Source organism: Drosophila ananassae, chromosome XR, assembly GCF_017639315.1.
Source record: "Drosophila ananassae strain 14024-0371.13 chromosome XR, ASM1763931v2, whole genome shotgun sequence".
Classification (NCBI taxonomy): Eukaryota; Metazoa; Arthropoda; class Insecta; order Diptera; family Drosophilidae; genus Drosophila; species Drosophila ananassae.
In genome coordinates, this window is record NC_057932.1 from 9356534 (window position 1) to 9378546 (window position 22013).

The 22013-nt window shown below is 47.9% G+C and overlaps 1 protein-coding gene across 1 annotated transcript; it reads left to right on the top strand.

The window, feature by feature from the left end:
* Positions 1 to 954: 954 nt before the first annotated feature.
* LOC123257667 lies at positions 955 to 9573 on the top strand. The gene is made up of 2 exons (XM_044717490.1): positions 955 to 1385; positions 7995 to 9573. The coding sequence occupies exons 1-2, from the start codon at positions 955 to 957 to the stop codon at positions 9571 to 9573; spliced, it is 2010 nt and encodes a 669-aa protein (XP_044573425.1).
* Positions 9574 to 22013: the final 12440 nt, after the last annotated feature.

The following is a 22013-nucleotide window of genomic DNA, read 5'->3' on the forward strand; positions in this document are numbered from 1 at the left end:
TGGGATGACGGTGATTCGCCTGGTCGGGTGACTCACAAATTCATCCCAGATGCAGGGTTTGTCTATCGGAATCCGGATTTCGGGTTCTCCATGCGCGCGGGATTCTTGCTGACACGGCACGGGTCGTTCAATGCATTTCTGCATAGAAGAGCCCTTAGCGATACCGCTGCATGCTCATGTGGCGATCCTAATGAGGACTGGGAACACATTTTATGTGCTTGCCCCCTTTATGCAGACTTGCGAGACCTCGATGGACTCGGTTTGCAGCACGTTGGCGGAACCTGGACGTTTGGAAGGATTTTGGAGAGCGGCGACAGGACCAGAAGACTCACGGAGTTTGCTGAGGAGGTGTTTCGGAGGAGGAGGGGCTTGCAGTAGCCCATTTTTCTCGCCGTGTGGTAGCGGCGTAGAATACTGCCACAGCTCCCCATAGCTTGTCGTAGGAGGCGACTAATATGACAAGGTTCCCCATCCGCGCTTGTCGGAGCTAAAGGGGTGGGTCACCGAGCCCACAAACTTCGGTACCACGGGTTGGATAAAGTCCAAGCACTACCATTTGAGGTAGGCCCCCTTGTGGGAAAATCGTGGTGGCTGTGGTTGATACCCAAATCGCGGGTAGAGTCCTCGGACTCGACGTGGAGTTGCGTTATACAACTCGGGCGCTGTGACCCATAGATCAGTAGAAGTGATAGATACACCTCGCTCCTCACCAAGGGGAAGTTTTCTGTCCGACTCGCAGATACTTAAATTGGTACCGGGCTAGTTGCTATGTACTTGCTATAGCTTCTATTCCGGGGCGTTGGCAGGCGTACCATCCGTGCCCGTGCACTATATGCCTACTCGTAGGTATACTCGAGTGCCGTGGTTGTAATCCCTTCAGTCTGGAACACGCCACGTTAAACAAGACCGGAGAGATCCGAGACATACCTGTCCACGTTGGCTACCTTGGAAACTATGCGTTTGGGATATGTGGCCTCTAGTATCAGGACCCTGCCAATTCCTACAGTGGACTGCATGGATCGTGCTGCCTTGGGCTCCAATAAGAGCTTAAAAGTTTTCTTCCAAAATATATCTGGAATGCGGACCAAATCGCGCATAGTGCTTTTGAATTCTTCAGTCTGTGATTTTGATGTAATCGTTCTCGTGGAAACATGGCTCAATAGCAACTTTAGTTCCTCCGAGTTCTTTGAACCCAACTTGTTTCAAGTATTAAGAAAAGACCGTGATTCATCCAGCACCCATTGTGAGCGAGGAGGTGGTGTGATTATCGCTATCCGCCGATCCATGTTGGCCACAGTGGTTAGCCTTAAGGTTGGCGACCCTATACTGGACCAGCTAGTCGTCTCAATCCAGGGCATTCAGGGCCCTTTCATCATCATTGCATCGTATATCCCACCAAACAGCGCATTCAGTACTTATCAAGCGCATATGGAAAATATCGCCAGTGTCTGTGGTAGTATGGAGGACCCTACTGCTCTGATGGTTGCTGGCGTTTTCAACTTGAGCTCTATTGTTTGGACTTGGGACCCGGAGTCCCTTGGCATGTTACCCAGCAATGTTCACCAATCGCATGAAATCGTTGTTTTGGATGATATTTTTAGCATGGGCCTCTCCCAAGTAAATAAAATTTATAATGATTCATCGAAAATTCTGGATCTGATATTTTTAAATAATTTCGTTCATAGTAAAGTAGAAATTTGTAATGTACCATTAAGTCCGTGTGATATGCACCATAAGACATTGTTGATACTGTAATTAACTGTTTTTGCTATATTTTGTTCGCAACAAATGCCGCGACTAGCTCACAGAGGTTGAGGGTACGTTCCACCGAATTTATAGATTCGACGTGATTGCCCGAGCCCAAAAATAACACGGAATGCTTCGTTTCAATCAAATCCCCTTTATTGTCTTTACTTTACAAAGAATAAGAGAATCTCACCGGCTGTTTGGCACAGCCGACCGACCGCTCGCCCTCCCGTCGATCCCCGATCCCCGCTCCGGGTTGGTGCCAATACACACGCGCTCCCAAAGCTTACGCCCGGCAGGTCATGTGGTCTTGGTGCCTGGCACCGAAACGGCTCACGGTTCCCTTCGTTCGGACTCACGGACTCTGGTTGCGGGGCCTGTGTTGTTGCCGCCGTCTTCTGCGCTAGTCTTCCGCTGTCGCTGCTTGTCCGTCGCCGCCGCTGCTTCTCTGACGCTGATGCTCCCTCGCCGATGCTACTGCTTCCTCGTTGTCGCCGTCGCTCCCTCGTCGTCGCCTCTGCTGTTGCTGCTCCTTCTTTTTGGGTGCCGAGGACCTTCGGAAACTTTGGCTCGCTGCACTTGCCCTTTCGCCGTGGCCGGCACCTAATCCGTGTTAACAGGCCGAGTGGCTCACCTCCCAGGCATACGCCGGGCAGGATATGCTCCTCGCTGCTTAGCGGCCGGATCAGGGCACGAAGGGCCTACCTACCGCACAGGACACGCCCCCGGTCGCGTTCGCCACTCGCCTCCAAACACCTGCGTGCCTACGCCCCGTAGGATCTATGGTAGGCCAGAGGTTTGGGCGTCGCGTCTCCTTTGACTCCAGGTGATACGTTGTGCATACGCTCCAGCGCCTGGATCAGGATTCTCTTGACTTTCCCGGGGTGTCCCTGCGTGGTTTTACTGTTGGGCTTGAGTTCCCGAGCTGGCTATCCCTCGCGTTACAGGATCACACCTGGATCGAACGGTCAGGAGCAGGCAAGGCGTACGCCAGGCTGATCCGTCGTTGCCGCTACTACACCAGGATACCTGTTGTGTCCGGGAATAACTCCACCCGACTCGTTTACCCTTGGGCCTCAGTTTGCCGCGGATCCTTGATCCTTTCCCCTTACTCCTTGCTTGTTTCGCGTACCGCCGCCGGACTTACCCACAGGGGGTCCTTGAGCTATTGATCGAATATCCTTGCTCACTCGCTTAAAAGCCCGCACTTAAGACTGTCGGACATACCCACGGGGGACCCCCCGTCAGCCTGTACTCCTAATTCCTCTAAGGAAACTTTCCCGCTTGAATGTCAGACTTACCCACGGGGGGTCATTCACTTAACTGTTCCAGCTTCCCTAGAAGACTCGGTCCCGATTTGCTCCAGGGGCCCTCCTTATATAGTGCCAGAGGCGCCCGTAAATCCTTGCAAATCTTCCTGCCGTTAATCCTTCGCTCCTCTACTTTCTCCGTTAGCTTTCTCCAATTCCCGCCACATTTCTATCGGCGGGCTTTCTTTATTGTCCCTCCCCCGATTGCCCTGCTTGGGCCTCCGATCCGCATTGTTTTTGTGCCGGTCATCGGACTTCGTCCAGATACCCCGCGATCCCCCCCTGGACATTCCAAATGCATTTCTGTGTTTTGTGCATTTTGTAAACACAGCTGCGCAGTCGCCGGCCGCTTCGTTCCCCGCCGTCCCCGCCGTCCCCGCTGTTTCCTATGACCTTCGAGCGCGGCCGCGGAGGCCTGGCCGGGACCGTTACGTTCCACGGTGATTCCTCCTCCTCCTTCTTTCGTGCGCGACGCCGTGCGAGTTCCTCTTGCCCCCGCTGCTGCCCCCGCAAGCCGTCTGTGCTCGACGCATTTCTCCCTTTCCGTTTTTCTAAACACAGCAGCGCTGGCCCATCCGACGCTGCAGTGCTGACTTGCTTGTTCCCCCCCCGCTGCAGCCCCTCTTGCCACCTGTCTCGGTGTGTGGGAGATCTAATCTCCTCATACTTCCCACCTTCTTCGGAAACGACAGAAGCTTCGTGGTTCCAGCTTCCTGTTTGTTGTTTTTTTTCTTTTGTTTTTTTTTTTCCTTGCGTGTGGATACCCTTATCCACCTCCCCCCTTTTTCAGATGACGTCAGAGTCATTCTTTTACTCTATGCTGTTGTGTATATATATATTTTTTTTCATAATAATAATTTCTTTTTTTGTTTACCTTTTTTTTATATTTCTTTTCTATTATATTTTTTTTCTTTTTTTTTTGAAGTGAAACTTCTTTAGGCGCGTAATGGATTTTCGGGGACGGAGTAAAACCGAGTCAGGATCGACACGAAAATGCGAGTACCCCCACCACCGCTCACCGTTCACTGTCCCTCTCTCACCATATGCGCTTGTTGAGGTGGGGGAGCCGCTCACGAACGTTGTCTCTCTTCTCTTCTTTCCTCTCTCTCAGACACCAGCGAGCTGCGCCACGCCTCAGAATGCTCTCTGGCTAATGGGAAAACAATTATTATGGTGTCGATTTATATCTCACCAGGTAAATCGATTACTGATATCAAAGATTTTATCCACCATGTGCTTCTGCCATATACAGAGGGTGGTTCGAGGCTATTGAATAAGAATTATCACGAAATTCCAATGATCATTTCGGGAGATTTTAATGTTAATTTCGCGAGGGAAGAATCTGTAGAGTTATTGAACTTTTTCAAAAACACACTCAATTTGGATATTGTTAATGATAGGAACACTAGCACGACTAGACACGGGACAACAATCGATGCAGTTTTTGCACGATTCATTAAGGATTTAAGTGCTCACGTATATATCTCACACTTTAGTTACCATAACCCAATTATCACGACATTAGGAAATGATATTCATGAAATTGACAATGAAAATGGCACATGATTGGTAAATTGTCATTGTAATTTCTTTGTAATTTTTAATTGTAATATTGTTATTTATGTAATATTGTATACTTGTGAATAAATTGAAAATTTTTGGAACTATACATTAATCGAACGTCATTCATCTATAAGAAAATATTAGAAAAAGCAAATTCATGCTTCGTCGTTGAATTATTTAACCTCTAATTTTCAAACTAACCTAAGAGAGAAAATAGAGATGATGAAATGAAAATAGAGAGAGAGGAATACTAGAAGTTTCACTTCTGTCTTGCGTAGGCTTGACACACCCTTTTTTTTCCTTCTATTTTCCTTTTCATTTTTTTTCTTTTTTTTTCTTTTTTATAATATTTTTTCTTATTTTATATATTTTTAATATATATTTTTTTTGTTTTTTTTTTTGTATTTTTTTTCTTTTAATTGTTTCTCCTTTTTTATACCCTTTCAGAGGGTATTATAATTTTGGTCAAAAGTGTGCAACGCAGTGAAGGAGACCTCTCCGACCCTATAAAGTATATATATTCTTGATCAGGATCACCTCCTGAGTCGATATGAGCATGTCCGTCTGTCCGTCTGTCCGTCTGTCTGTCTGTCTGTCGGTTTCTACGCAAACTAGTCTCTCAGTTTTGGAGCTATCGAGATGAAACTTTGCACACATCCTTCTTTCTTTTGCAGGTAGTATATAAGTCGGAACGGCCGGGATCGGTCGACTATATCCTATAGCTGCCATATAACTGATTGATCGGAAATGCCATAACTTCGTTGTTTTTTAAGATAGAGGGTTGGGACTTTCCACACATGTTAAATTTGACCAACATATCTTATGTACAAAATTTCATAAGGATCGGCCGACTATATCCTATAGCTGTCATACAACGATCGGAATTGGCATAACTTTGGTGTTTTTTAAGTTAGAAAGATGGGACTTGGTACAGATTCTATTTTAGACAAAATAATCTGATTTGCCAAATTTCATAAGGATCGGCCGACTATATACGATCCGCTGTATATCTAATAATATAAGATGCGTGGCGCCACCTAGCGGACTGCGACTGAACTGCAAGGGTATATCAACTTCGGCTCCGCCCGAAGTTAGCTTTCCTTTCTTGTTTTAATATATATTTTTTAGTTTTTTTTTTTTTTTTTTTTTTCTCGTTTTTTTTGTGGTTTATGCCTGCGCCGACACCTGCGCTTGGGCTTTCAGCTCACTCAGGTGGGCTTCTTTTCCTTCATTGTGCCCGCGTGCCGTAGCACAGCAATCACTGGCGACACAAAGTTCACCACCGTGTACGGCCCGTCGTACTTTGGCGCTAACTTTGCCGCGAATCCTTCGGCCGCCTTGGATAGATGGTGTTCTTTTGCCCATACTGTGTCGCCGATCTTCGGGCTCCACTCCCGCCTCCTCAGATTGTAGTGCCGAGCTTGCTCCTGCGCCGCGCGCTCCATGTTCCTCCGCACCAGCTCGAACACTTCCTGCAATTTTTCTGCATTTTCTGAGGGAGTGGCTTGTGCTTCTCCTATCCCCAATGCCCCTTGGTCGAATATTGCTTTCGGCATTCTTGGCTCTCTCAATCAATTCTGGCCAGTGCTCGTCCCACGTCCTTTGGTCCTTTCCTGCAAACTGGGCGATCATCGTCTTCACCGTCCTGTTCGCCCGTCTTCACCTCCTGTTCGTCCTGTTCGCAGGGTTTTCCTGCGGCGTGTATGGTGCGGTGAACTGATGACGAACTCCGAGCTCCTCGAGGAATTTCTTGAAGCTCCTACTGGTGAATTGAACTCCATTGTCCGTCACCATCACCTTTGGCACCCCGTACCTAGCGATGATCCTTTCACGAATTGCCTTCTGCAGCGTCTCTGTTGTGGCTTTTCGCATTGGGACCATTTCTGTCCATTTTGAGAACCGATCGATCTTCACTAGTAGCATGGTGTTCCCATGCTTGGACCTCGGCAACGGTCCCACGAAGTCTGCACATACCGTCGCCCAAGGCTCCTCTGGGACCTGTGTTAACATTTTCCCTGCGGCCTGCATCTGGCTCGGTTTATACCGCATGCATGTCTCGCATTTCCTGACATATTTCCTCACGTCCCTCTGCATCCCTGGCCAGAAGTACCTTGCTGCTACTTTCGCAATCGTTTTCCTTCCGCCTAGATGTTCCGCGGTTGGTGCGTCGTGGTTCTCTTTCAGCACCTGTTGCCTCATGTCCATCGGCACACATAATTTCCACGATGTCACTTCCTCGCTCCCGGCTCTGTGTGGAACATGTCGGTGTCCTGCGTCAGTACTGTTTGCAGCACAAACTTCTTCGTGAAATCGGGGCATGCTAGTACTGGATCCTCTGCTAAACGTGATTTTAACGTCTCAAACGCTTCTTGGTGTCTTGCCGTTCACTCCCACTTTGTTCCCTTTCGTAGGAGATCGTTTAACGGCCTTGCGATCACAGCGAAATCAGGGACGAATCGCCGATACCACGACGCCATCCCTATGAACTGCCGTATTCCTTTCACGTTTGTCGGTGGTTCCAATTCCGTGATCGCTGCAACCTTTCCAGGATCCATACCAATCCCCTGACTTGTTATCCGGTGGCCCAGGTACAACAGCTCTTCCCTGAAGAAGTGGCACTTATCTGTGTTTATCCTTAAGTTTGCCGCCTTCAGTCTCCGGAACACTGCCTTCAAATTCGCCATGTGCTCCTCCCTCGTGCGTCCGATCACTATGATGTCATCCTGGTACGCGAATGCGTGAGGAGCCATGTCCGGACCTATGACCTGGTCTAAGGCCCTTTGAAATGTTGCCGAGGCCGAGTGTAGTCCGAACGGCATCACCTTCCACTGGTACAGACCTGGTCCTGGACCACTGGTACAGACCCTGGTACAGTAAAAGCCGTGTATTTCCTGCTCTCTTCCTCCAGTGGGATTTGCCAATAGCCATCCTTAAGGCCCAGGCTGCTGAAAAATTTTGCCTCCCTCAATTGTTCCAAAGGGGGGGGCCTCGTAGCCTAGTGGTTAGTGTACTAGCTCGCTAAGCGTGAGGTCGTGGGTTCGAGCCCCACTCGTGTCAAGTGCATGGCCCTGAAAGCTTTTCGGCGCTCGCGCATATGATGTAAATAGCGAACAAAGCTTTCGTTGGATTTTTCGCTATTTATAATTATGACATGAGACCCGAAAAACCGGCATTCCCAGATGTCGTTAGGTGGCAGCCCCACTTCTGAGATAGGTTGCACTCGGCTAATCACCGGATCGACTGAACAATAACGATTACAGAAACAAACACAAGATCAGAAAACACTCACACACCCAACCCGATGACGACCCTCCGCTTTTCGCAACGGACACGAATTGGACAATGGAATGTGAGAACCCTAATGGAGCCTTCCAGGCTTGCGCAGTTTGAAAAGGAGATGGAAAAAAAGCAGATCGCAATTGCCGGCATAAGCGAGATGAGGTGGAGAGGCAGTGGGACGACAACAACAACACACGGCAATCTAGTAATGCACAGTGGGAGCAGTGATGGGGGCAGGAATGGAGTAGGAATATACGTGTCAAAGCAATACAAACAGACACTTATCACCTGGAATCCGGTATCCGAAAGAATCATCACTGCAAGATTCCGATGCAACGCTAGGCACATTACCATCGTGCAATGCTACGCCCCGACAGAAGACGCCAGCGATGACATCAAAGACGACTTCTACAATGCCCTCACATCTTCACTAACCAAGAGCAAACGAGGTGATATTAAAATTCTCATGGGAGATTTCAACGCGAAATTAGGCCCCAAAAACAACGGATTGGAAGCAATCATGGGCCGACACGGTGTGGGAACACGTAGCAACAACGGCGTCAGGCTGGCCGACCTATGCCAGACATTCCAACTGGTCATTGGTGGCACTGTATTCCCCCACATGGAAGTGCACAAGTACACGTGGACATCACCGAGTGGGCATACACGCAACCAAATTGACCATCTGTGCATAAGTAGGAAGTGGAGACACTCCCTTAGCGATGTACGGAACAGGAGAAGTGCGTCAATTGACAGTGACCATGAACTACTAGTCGGAGAGCTTTTAATCAAGCTCAGACGAAGTCACACGGCCACCAGAAGAAGCACAAGAAGACCACCCCCCCTGAACTTACACCGACTTGGAGACCCTGTCATATCCACCAGATTGGCAACAATGCTACGTGAACAGCTAACACCGCAGCAGAATCACACCTGGGAACACACATGCAGCACACTGAGGAGCACTGCGGAGGGTTTGCTTGGCACCCGACAACGCAGGAGCACAGACTGGATCTCGACACGCAAATGGGAGCTTATCAGTAGAAGAAATTCCCTCAAGTCGAAAGCGGATCACGACTGCAGAGCCCGGGATGAATACAAGGAACTCTGCAAGCTAGTGAAGAAATCAGCCAGAAATGACAAGAGAGCACTGATAGATAGGCTTGCAGAAAATGCAGAGAGCGCCGCCAACGCGAACAACATGCGCTCACTATACCAAACAATCAGTAAGCTATCTGGAAGCTACCAAAAACAGAACCATCCAGTACGAGATGTCAACGGAACACTCCTTGTCGATGATGATGCCCAGATCCGCAGATGGCGACAACACTTCTTAGAAATCAGCCACACAGAGCATGCGAGCAGCGCAGATGACGACTTCAGAAGTATTGTACCCAACACCAACACCAGAATTCCTCACACGACACCATCTGTTAGAGAAATTCGTGATGCAATCAGGAAATTGAAGAACAACAAAGCAGCCGGAGAGGACGGTCTACCCGCAGAACTGCTCCAAGTTGTCACGCTTCTAATGGCCGAAACGTTGCACCCACATTTCGAGAGCATATGGGAGAACGAGCGAATCCCCCCATCCTGGAAGAAAGGCATCATCGTAAAACTACCGAAGAAGGAGACCTCAGTGATTGCAATAATTGCCGAGGAATCACCCTGCTGAACACCAGCTACAAAGTGCTAGCCACTTTACTGAATGAACGTCTACTGGAAAAAATCGAGCCAACAATACGCGATGAACAAGGAGGCTTTAGGCCACACAGAAGCTGCGTAGACTAAGCGAACATATTACGCGCAAGCTGCGGAATGGCGCGCGCCGCTGTACCTCCTATTCATCGATTTCCAGAAGGCGTTCGACTCAGTAGATAGAGCAGCGATATGGCGGGCGCTTGCAAGGAAGGGAGTACCACTCAATATCATAAACATAGTGAAAGCTATGTACGATGATGCGGATTTGGCGGTACTGCACAATGGAAAAATCAGTGCACCCTTCCAGACGAACACTGGCGTCAAGCAAGGATGCCCTTTGTCACCGCTGTTGTTCAACTTGGTGATCGACGAGATCGAACCGCGGCATAACATGGAGCCTCACCAGACACCTAGAGGATCTGGACTACGCGGACGACATCTGCCTCCTAGCTCGTAGATTCACCGACATCCAAGCCAAATGCAGTGACCTCGAAGCTCGGGCCAAAGCAGTTGGACTCTCCATCAATGCAGCAAAAACCAAAGCGATGCGGATCCTCCACTCCCAACCAAAGCAGGATCACCTTTTGCGGGAAAAGTGTCGAGTATGTCGACAGTTTCGTATACCTAGGCACCGTAATATCCGCAAACGGGGGAGTGGAAAAAGACATGGAGAATCGTCTGAGCAAAGCCAGATCTGCTTTCAGGAGATTGCAACGCATATGGAGAAACCAGCAGATCAGCAGAAAAACAAAGCTGAGAATATTCAATACGTGCATCAAATCCGTACTGCTGTACGGATCGGAAACCTGGCTGACATCGCAAAGAATGGTACTAAAGCTGCAAGCCTTCGTCAATAAGTGCCTTAAGATCATATGTGGTATATTCTGGCCAAATAGAATAACCAATGATGACCTGTGGCGCTGCACAAACGAAGCACCAATCCAGCAGCAGATAAAGAAGAAAAAATGGAAATGGATTGGTCATGCACTAAGGAAAGGTCGAGACAGCATAGTCAGGATGGCCCTGGAGTGGAACCCGCAAGGAAGCAGACGAGTGGGACGCCCCAAGCTAACCTGGCGCCGATCAACAGTTCGCGAACTCGCTGACAATAACATCACCTGGGACGTGGCAAAGAGAACAGCGCAAAATAGGGTCCGATGGAATGCACTTGTGGATGCCCTAAGCTCCCAAGCGGAGTAATAGGAAAAAAAAAAAAAATTGTTCCAAAATGATGTTTATCCTTGGCATAGGGTACGCATCTTTCACTGACTTTGCGTTTATTTGTCGGAAAGCCACGCACATTCTCCATTGTCCCGTCTTTTTCTTCACCATGACAATGGGTGAGCTGTAGGCGTTGTTTGAAGGTTCGATGCATCCCTTCTCCAGCAGTTCTTCCCCCTTTTCATTGATTTCCCCCTGCATTTTGGGATTCTTTGGGTAATATCTTTGTTTAATTGGGATGTCGTCCTTCATCGTGATTTTATGCTGGGTAATGTTTGAACAACCCTTCTGATTTGTGAACGCCGCCAGCTCTTCTCACGGACTCTGGTTGCGGGGCCTGTGTTGTTGCCGCCGTCTTCTGCGCTGGTCTTCCGCTGCCGCTGCTTGTCCGTCGCCGCCGCTCCCTCGTCGTCGCTGCTCCTCTGACGCTGATGCTCCCTCGTCGATGCTGCTGCTTCCTCGTTGTCGCCGTCGCTCCCTCGTCGTCGCCTCTGCTGTTGCTGCTCCTTCTTTTTGGGTGCCGTGGACCTTCGGAAACTTTGGCTCGCTGCACTTGCCCTTTCGCCGTGGCCGGCACCTAATCCGTGTTAACAGGTCGAGTGGCTCACCTCCCAGGCATACGCCGGGCAGGATATGCTCCTCGCTGCTTACCGGCCGGATCAGGGCACGAAGGGCCTACCTACCGCACAGGACACGCCCCCGGTCGCGTTCGCCACTCGCCTCCAAACACCTGCGTGCCTACGCCCCGTAGGATCTATGGTAGGCCAGAGGTTTGGGCGTCGCGTCTCCTTTGACTCCAGGTGATACGTTGTGCATACGCTCCAGCGCCTGGATCAGGATTCTCTTGACTTTCCCGGGGTGTCCCTGCGTGGTTTTACTGTTGGGCTTGAGTTCCCGAGCTGGCTATCCCTCGCGTTACAGGATCACACCTGGATCGAACGGTCAGGAGCAGGCAAGGCGTACGCCAGGCTGATCCGTCGTTGCCGCTACTACACCAGGATACCTGTTGTGTCCGGGAATAACTCCACCCGACTCGTTTACCCTTGGGCCTCAGTTTTCCGCGGATCCTTGATCCTTTCCCCTTACTCCTTGCTTGTTTCGCGAACCGCCGCCGGACTTACCCACAGGGGGTCCTTGAGCTATTGATCGAATATCCTTGCTCACTCGCTTAAAAGCCCGCACTTAAGACTGTCGGACATACCCAAGGGGGGTCCTTCAGCCTGTATTCCTAATTCCTCTAAGGAAACTTTCCCGATTGAATGTCAGACTTACCCACGGGGGGTCTTTCACTCAACTGTTCCAGCTTCCCTAGAAGACTCGGTCCCGATTTGCTCCAGGGGCCCTCCTTATATAGTGCCAGAGGCGCCCGTAAATCCTTGCAAATCTTCCTGCCGTTAATCCTTCGCTCCTCTACTTTCTCCGTTAGCTTTCTCCAATTCCCGCCACATTTCTATCGGCGGGCTTTCTTTATTGTCCCTCCCCCGATTGCCCTGCTTGGGCCTCCGATCCGCATTGTTTTTGTGCCGGTCATCGGACTTCGTCCAGATACCCCGCGATCCCCCCCTGGACATTCCAAATGCATTTCTGTGTTTTGTGCATTTTGTAAACACAGCTGCGCAGTCGCCGGCCGCTTCGATCCCCACCTGTTTCCTATGATCTTCGAGCGCGGCCGCGGAGGCCCGGCCGGGACCGTTACGTTCCACGGTGAATTCTCCTCCTCCTTCTTCCGTGCACGACGCCGTGCGAGTTCCTCTTGCCCCCGCTGCTGCCGCCGCATGCCGTCTGTGCGCGACGCATTCGCGCAAGCGATTCCTAAAGACAGGGGAACAAATGGCTGGTGAATTGTACCGGCAATATAAGCGGGAGTTTGAATTCCTCAATAAATTTTTATATAACCAGTATATTACTTGTTCGTCCGTAGAGCGTTATGCGGCAACTACGTCAAACTTGAACTCACGGGAGTAACGGTAGGTCCCGGAGTCGTAGTCAAAACCGTAAATAGTCCTGACTAAATTTACCTGGATTCTGCAAGGGACTGCTCGGGTTGGCCAGACGCTTTCTGTGATCAGGCATGAGTTGATGTGCTTGAAGTCCTGGGGTGGTTTTCCTCAAGTACCGGTGGTATGGTGGTTCGGCTGATTCCTTATCGGCCGGTCCTACTGGCGGTCCGTTTCACGGGAGCAACACTCTAAGTAGGTTAGATAGCGCGGGGTCTGCTGGTGGTCCGTTTCACGGGAGCAACACTCGACTGGTATGCCGCGGGGTCTCCTCGTGGTCCGTTTCACGGGAGCAACACTTGGAGTAGTTAGGTACCGCGGGGTCTACTGGCGGTCCGTTTCACGGGAGAAACACTCGAAGTAGACTGGTATGCCGCGGGATCAACTCGTGGTCCGTTTCACGGGAGCAACACGAGAAGTAAGGAGGTGACGCGGGGTCTACTTGTGGTCCGTTTCACGGGAGCAACAGTAGAAGTAGACTGGTATGCCGCGGATTCTACTTGTGAACCGTTTTACACAGGATCACTCGAAGTAGGTTGATTTTAAGTGCCGTGGTTCAGACACTGAGTAACGAGACGATTGACTCTGATTTCGGAACTGTCTTTATTTCAGAAGAATAACTCTTATATAAGATGCTAAATTATACATCATTAAATCTAAGAAAGGTCAAAGTTCTGGACGTGCTAAAACTAAGGTTAATGCCAGGGTCACTGAGTCTGCTGACTCAGGGGTTGTTTGTTCACGTACTGCTTTCCACACGCATTTCGACTTCGCTGGCTGGTTTCGGCTTGCCTCGGTCAGTCGGTCATTCTTCCCGCTGATCACGCTGATTCTGCTTCCGGAGCCATCGACTAGTGCCGAGTTAGTAGGTTGGGTATTGGCTTATGCTTACATTATTAATAGGCTAGTAGGTCTGATGCTTGTACATATATCGTGACCTGCTGATGCATCTTGATTAGGTAGTAGGTCTTGGCACTAGGTGCCAACATTCTCCCCCCCCCATTGAGGGACTCAATCCAATGCGGCTGTGCGTTGTTGTTGGACCGTCTTAGTGAACCGATGTGTACCCTTGCGCTAGAAATATTGTGTATCTTAAAACTAATTACTAAAAATCTAAAGTTACTACAAAAAAATTTTGAATCATGTGGGTGAGATCTCTACCAACGATAATTCTATCCGACCTGTTGTCTCCTTCGCCTTGTTGCGCGCCCTCGTAACCATACTCCTTGGGCATCCCATGAAGTACTACACCTTTTTTCTGGTTGGTCAGTGCGCATACAGGACTCTTGGTCCTTTCTTGACCTTGCTTCTTGCTCCCTTTCGAAGATGCATGTTACCCATGTCAGATAGGAGGTGACTTCTACTCCTTGAATTTCCTTGGTTACTGGCCCTTCCACTCTGTGCTCTTCAGTTGTGAGTTGACAACCTTGGGCTTGTGGATTGGGGTCCGTCTGCGGCTCTCCTTGTTGATCTTGTCGTGGCTCGTTAGCTTCTTGTTGATCCGCAATGAGTGGGGAACTATGTACTTCTCCGGATTTTACTATTTGCTCCTTGCCGATGCATGCAATCAAACTTTGTCGTGGCTCGTTAGCTTCCGGTGTCCAAGCCGTCGTATTACCGACGACTTGTTCTGCCTTGCTATTAGGAGCTGATTCCGGTCGCACTGGTCCCATCACAATCCATCCAAGCGCGGTATTTTTTAGTAGTGGTTGTCCTTCTCCCAAATATGTCTGTTGTGGCCTCATAAGCTGGGAGATGATTTCTGCGCCCAACAACAGATCAATATTCTGGGGCTGCGTAAATTCAGGATCGGCTAAGCGCAACTGAGGTGAAATATTTCTTGGCGCTTGAATAGGGTGGGATGGTTGATTGGGCATTATTTCCGGTAATACAACGACGTTGATTTGATCTTCGAAGTCAGTGGTTAATGATGATAGGGTCACCACAGCCTTTTTTCGTAATCTTGTTGTTGTTCCTCCCAGTGCAGCGATGTTCAGGGTTGATGGCTCCAATTGTAGTCCAAGAGTGTCAGCCATCCTTCTGGTGATTATGTTAATCTGTGATCCAGAATCTAGGAGTGTGCGGCATTGCTGATGGGTTCCGGCTGGGCCATGTATTGCCACTTGGGCGGTTGGTAACAGAACGGTGGGCTTATCTGTAAGCAGGGCTGTGGCTGAACACACCCATCGTGATAAACTGGATCGAAGTGGAGCAGCCGACGTATTTTTCTGCATTGTTACTTGACTGGTTGCCTGACGCTCAAGGTTTTCTAACATCTGCTTCAGAGATTTTCGATTGGTTGGATCGGTGACGGCTAGTTCTAGATCTGACAGCGTGTGTGGATCCAATCTTTCCTCAATGATGTGTATCAAGATTGGGTCCCAGTTGTCTGTTGACACTTTGAGTGCGTCGAGAGTGGCGACCGTTCGGAGCACGGTATCATGTAAGCTGCGCAGCTGGTCCGCTGATCCATTTGTTCTGGGGTGTCCGAAAAGCTCTTGAATCGCGGATTTAATCAACAGCCGTTCATTGTGGTATCGATTCTTTAGTCGTTGCCATGCATCCTGGTAACTGGTCTGTCCGCCAATCGACGTTGCGATTAGGTTTTGTGCTTCACCTGTTACATGATTCTCCAAATGACGGAATTTTACTGCATCACTGTAGTCTTGATCGTGCATTCCGTAAAAATTTCGAAGAATCGTAGCCAATGCCGGTAGTCTCCGTCAAACTTTGGAATTTCTACTGGTGGTATTAAAAACGGAGGTGCAATCGCGAGTTCTTGTGTTGACGCTGAAGTTGATTGCGATTCTTCGCTCAAAAACGAAAAGTATTCTGCTCGTACAACCTGAAATCTGTCATCGGTGTGTCCATCATTTTTTATGGCTGGTTCCAGGTCGATGAGATCATGGTATCCCGTGACGATTTCCTTCCATAGCTCCTTCATGTGTTGTCTGACGTGTGTGGACACTTCCCGTCCTTCGGTGCGGTTGCACAGCAAGTCTTCCATATCGTCTAATCGTCTTTCATGTCTTCGTTTTAATGATGTTAATCGAAGGTCTTCTCCTTCGTTTCCTCGTGATGATTGTGCCTTTGGCTCGAGATTTTCGCCTGTTTTCCGGGGCCTTTGTGACGGGCCTGACACTGATGGGATTCCATCCGAAAATATTGCTTCATATTTTTTCACAAGCTCTTCTAGCGCTTTGGCCTTTGTGAAATACTCATTCTCAGGACTTAGTGCTAGCTCCTTGAGCTTGGCATCATTTTTTTTAAACTGGGTCCATGAGTGAGTGAGCTGTCTGAGTTTCTCTTCGAAGTATCCTCCCTTGAGTTTACGCTCTGCGGAGTCCTTAGTGAAGTTTCTTATTAGCCTTTGGATGACTATGTTGCTTTCAATTTGCTCATCAATGAGCATTTGGATTACGGGGTCTGATTCTGATCCCATTGTTGCAATGTATCTCTCCTCTCTCCTTTTTTTTTGTTTTTTTTTTCTCGTTGAGTTCAATTGCGTTGAGGTTTGTGTTCAAGTTGTGATCCTAAAGGATCACGTCGGGGTCACCAAATGTTCGTACCGGTGGTATGGTGGTTCGGCTGATTCCTTATCGGCCGGTCCTACTGGCGGTCCGTTTCACGGGAGCAACACTCTAAGTAGGTTAGATAGCGCGGGGTCTGCTGGTGGTCCGTTTCACGGGAGCAACACTCGAGCTAGACTGGTATGCCGCGGGGTCTCCTCGTGGTCCGTTTCACGGGAGCAACACTTGGAGTAGTTAGGTACCGCGGGGTCTACTGGCGGTCCGTTTCACGGGAGCAACACTCGAAGTAGACTGGTATGCCGCGGGATCAACTCGTGGTCCGTTTCACGGGAGCAACACGAGAAGTAAGGAGGTGACGCGGGGTCTACTTGTGGTCCGTTTCACGGGAGCAACAGTAGAAGTAGACTGGTATGCCGCGGATTCTACTTGTGAACCGTTTTACACAGGATCACTCGAAGTAGGTTGATTTTAAGTGCCGTGGTTCAGACACTGAGTAACGAGACGATTGACTCTGATTTCGGAACTGTCTTTATTTCAGAAGAATAACTCTTATATAAGATGCTAAATTATACATCATTAAATCTAAGAAAGGTCAAAGTTCTGGACGTGCTAAAACTAAGGTTAATGCCAGGGTCACTGAGTCTGCTGACTCAGGGGTTGTTTGTTCACGTACTGCTTTCCACACGCATTTCGACTTCGCTGGCTGGTTTCGGCTTGCCTCGGTCAGTCGGTCATTCTTCCCGCTGATCACGCTGATTCTGCTTCCGGAGCCATCGACTAGTGCCGAGTTAGTAGGTTGGGTATTGGCTTATGCTTACATTATTAATAGGCTAGTAGGTCTGATGCTTGTACATATATTGTGACCTGCTGATGCATCTTGATTAGGTAGTAGGTCTTGGAACTAGGTGCCAACATTACTGATGTTGAAGCGAGCCTCATGAACGGGAAAAAATCATCCTCTGATATACCTTCTTCCATGTCTTATGGAGGTTTGGCAGCTAACTCCGATAAGGGCATTTCTGAACTTTTTGCGAAATATTTTGCCTCAAACCTTGAGCCAAAGGTTTCTTGGGATGAGTAGGAGGTACTTCATATCATTATCATCGGGTAAGTTTGCTTTTCGATGGATAATTACCTCGATCACGCCCATTCATAAAGGTGGCAGCAAGGCAGACGTCACTAACTATCGGCCTATCGCCAAGATATGTAATATTGCTAAGTTACTTGAGCGTATTGTCACCAAAAGGCTAACATTTCTAATTCGTAACTTTATTTCTCACAATCAACATGGATTCTTTCCTGGGCGATCCACCACAACCAACTTAGTGGTTTTCTCTAAGCACTGCCTGGAAGCCTTTGAACGCCGATGTCAGGTTGATGCCATTTATACGGACTTCTCTAAAGCCTTTGATAAAGTTTGCCATGCAGCCCTACTTGCTAAATTGTTCAGATTAGGTGTTCATTCCTCCATGTTAAGTTGGTTGGAGTCTTATTTGGCAGACCGACCATGCCACGTTCCCATTGGTGATGCCGCCTCGAGTCCCTTTATTGCCTCATCTGGCCTCCCGCAAGGTAGTTCTTTGGGGCCACTCCTATTCATCATTTTCATCAATGACATCTCCTCTTGCTTTCTTTATTCGAATTTTTTGTTATACGCGGATGACCTTAAAATGTATAAGGCCATTAGCTGCATTAGAGATAGCTATCTACTGCAGGATGATTTGCGCCGAGTCTCTTCTTGGTGCGCCCTCAATCTTCTTCCTCTAAATTTAGCTAAATGTCATTTCATTCGTTACAGTAAGAGGGCGCTAGACTTAGGTACTTCCTATGCAATTGGCAACCATGACCTGCAGCACAAGGAGGAGGTGGTTGATCTTGGCGTCCTTTTTGACTCAAATTGAAAATTTTCCAGCCATTTAGATTTTATAATGCCTATGGCGTATGCCATGTTGGGTTTTGTGAAGCGGCACACAGACCAATTCAAGAGTCCATACGCGAAGCTCAGTGTTTACGCCGCATTCGTCCGGTCGAGGCTGGAATATGCCTCTATTATTTGGAGCCCTGCAAATAAAATAAGTTCCAATAGAGTTGAGCGGATGCAGAAAAAATTTTTAAAATTTGCACTTCTCCCTTTAAGGTTTGTGGATCCTCTACCCTCATACCATAGCCGGTGCCTTCTCCTCCACATATGTACACTTGAGGTTCGGCGCACTGTGGCAGCTTTAACTTTCATCAATAACATAGTAATTAGCAGCATTGATTGCCCCATGTTATTGGAGCTTATAAACTTCAATGTGCCCCAGAGGGATCTTCGCTCGTTTGCTCCCTTTCGGATTGCTTGTCGTAGGGCCAATTACCTTTTGAACGAGCCTATTGATAGAGCATTATCATTTTTTAATACTTTGCCGCCTAGCCTCCGAACTAAGTGGGGCTCAGATAAACAAGCGTTTAGGGTCTTATTGGTTAGCCATTTCTTAAGTAGTATGTAAGTTAGATTGTATAGTAGCCATGTAAGATTAAAATAATCAATGGCGAAAGAGAGAAATAAAAATAGTAAATCGTCGCGGGATACCATAATCTCATCGACCTGGAACCAGCCATAAAAAATTATGGACACACCGTTGAAAGATTTCAGGTTGTACGGGCAGAATTATTTTCGTTTCTGAGCGAAGAATCGCAATCGACTTCAGCATCAATACAAAAACCCGCTATCGCACCTTCGTTTGTAATACCACCAGTAGAAATTCCAAAGTTTGACGGAGACTATCAACATTGGCTACGATTGTACGAATTTTAAACGGAATGCATCCACAATCAAGACTACAGCGGTGCCGTAAAATTCCGTCATTTGGAGAATCATGTAACAGGTGGAGCCCAAAAACCTAATCTCAACTTCAATTGGCGGACAGACCAGTTACCAGGATGCCTGGCAACGACTAAAGAATCGATACCAAAATGAACGGCTGTTGATTAAATCCGCGATCCAAGAGCTTTTCGGACACCCCAGAACAAATGGATAAGCGGACCAGCTGCGCAGCTTACATAATACCGTGCTCCGAACGATCGCCACTCTCAACGCACTCAAGGTGTCAACAGACAATTGGGACCCAATATTGATACACATCATTGAGGAAAGATTGGATCCACACACGCTATCATCTCTAGAACTAGCCATCACCGATCCAACCAATCGACAATCTCTGAAGGAGATGTTAGAAAACCTTGAGCGTCAGGCAACCAGTCAAGTAACAATGCAGAAAATACGTCGACCGCTCCACTTCGATCCAGTTCATCACGAGTGGTGTTTTCAGCCACAGGTCTGCTAACAGATACGCCCACCGTTCTGTTCCCAACCGCCCAAGTCGCAATACATGGACCAGCCGGACCCCTTCAGCGATGCCGCACACTCCTAGATTCTGGATCACAGATTAACATAATCTCCAGAAGGATGGCTGACACACTGGGACTACAATTGGAGTCATCAACCTCGCTGCACTGGGAGGAACAACTAAAAGATCACGAAAAAGGGCAGTAGTGACCCTATCATCATTAATCACTGATTTCAAAAATCAAATCAACGTCGTTCTACTACTGGAAATAATGCCCAATCAACCATCCCATCTTATTCAAGCGCCAAGAAATATCTCACCTCAGTTGCGCTTAGCCGATCCTGAATTCACGCAGTCCCAGAATTTTGACCTGTTGTTGGGCGCCGAAATCATCTCTCAGCTTATGAGGCCACAACAGGCGTATTTGGGAGAAGGGCAGCCACTACTAAGAAACACCGCGCTTGGATGGATTGTGATGGGGCCAGTGCGACCAGAATCAGCTCCTGATATCAAGGCAGAACTACGTCTGTAATACGTCGGCTTGGACACCGGAAGCTAACGAACCACAAAAAGGAATCGGTGAAATCGTATCGGAACAAAGGTTTATTGCAATACACAATATTCAGACCCACTAACCTATTGGCACACCTAGTAATAATTAGCAATAAGCATAAAACAATATCCAACCTAATAACCCAGCATTAGTAGACGGCGCCAGAAGCAGAAATCAGCATTATCAGAGGAAAGAATGACCGACTGACCGAAGCAAGCAAAACCCAGCTAGCTAAGCCGAAATTCATGTACAAGCAATGCATGGACAAGCAATCTGAGTCAGTAGACTCAGAGGTGGGTGTCACTGGCATTAAAATTGGTTTTAGCACGTCTATAACATTGACCTTCCCTAGATTTAATTATGTATAATTTAGCATCTTATATAAGAATTTTTCTTCTGAAATAAAGATAGTTGCGAATAAAGAGTAGATCGGTTCGTTACTCAGTGTCAAGGTACGACACTTAAAACCAACCTACTTCGAGTGATCCTGTGTTAAACGGACCAAATGAAGGACCCGCGTTCCCCAACCTACTTCGAGTGTTGCTCCCATGAAACGGATCACAAGTAGAAACCCCCTTACCCACTCTACTTCGAGTGTTGCTCCCGTGAAACGGACCACAAGTAGGACCAGCCGATACGGAATTAGCCAAAACCCCGTACCATCTGTACATGAGGAGAACAAACCCAGGACTTCAAATACCTCACATCAACTCCAGCCTGATCACAGCAAGCGTCTGGTCAACCCGATCAGTCCCTTGCAGAATCCAGGTACATTAAGTCAGAACATTTATACGTTCTTTGACTACGACTCCAGGACCTACCGTTATGCCCGCGATTTTAACATCGAATTTAACGTAGTGGCCGCACAAAGCTCTACGGACGAACAGATTTTTAGATTTCAATTAAACTTGGTGGTGTAGTGACACATTTTTGATGCAAGTTTTTAATTTCATTTATTTTCTTTAAATTAATTGATAAATGGGACACGGAGAAAAACTATCCGAGTATGAAAGAGGCCGAATTGAAAAAATTGGACGAAGCCAAAATGTTGTGAGTAATTTTTTGAGAAACAAACCAGAATATGGTTTGTTTCTCAAACAAAACAAGAAAGGAAAGGTAACTTCGGGCGGAGTCGAATTTGATATACCCTTGCATTTCAGTCGCAGCCCGCTAGGTGGCGCCACGCATCTTATATTATTAGATATATAGCGGATCCTATATAGTCGGCCGATCCTTATGAAAATTGGCAGATCAGATTGTTTTTCCCAACATAGAATTTGTACCAAATCCCATCTTTCTAACTTAAAAAACACCAAAGTTATTCTAATTTCGATCGTTGTATGACAGCTATAGTCGGCCGATCCTTATGAAATTTTGTACATAAGATATTTTGGTCAAATATAACATGTGTGGAAAGTCCCAACCCTCTAACTTAAAAAACACCAAAGTTATGGCATTTTCGATCAATCAGTTATATGGCAGCTATAGGATATAGTCGACCGATCCCGGCCATTCCGAAATAATAACTGCAATATAGCTTACACAACCGCATTGAGTGCACCGTGCACCGGATGCAATATGATGCCGCGGCACCAATAAGGGTCACACGGATCGAAAGACACGTGCGCTGAGTAAGCATTGATTATGCTTGCGATCGTGGGAAAGCCAAAAGAAAGAAAACACGCAAATATTTGGCAAAGCTCACTGAACTTAATAGCAAGTGCATCCACCAACAACACAATGCACTTGCATTGATCAATTAGCAACGAAGACACGGACTTAAG

Excerpts from the sequence above, each read along its gene's own strand:
- LOC123257667 (XM_044717490.1), top strand. The coding sequence starts at position 955 with ATGCGTTTGGGATATGTGGCCTCTAGTATCAGGACCCTGCCAATTCCT. Across the intron at positions 1,386-7,994 it reads CCTTTCATCATCATTGCATC|GCTTGCGCAGTTTGAAAAGG; the intron begins GTATATCCCACC and ends GGAGCCTTCCAG.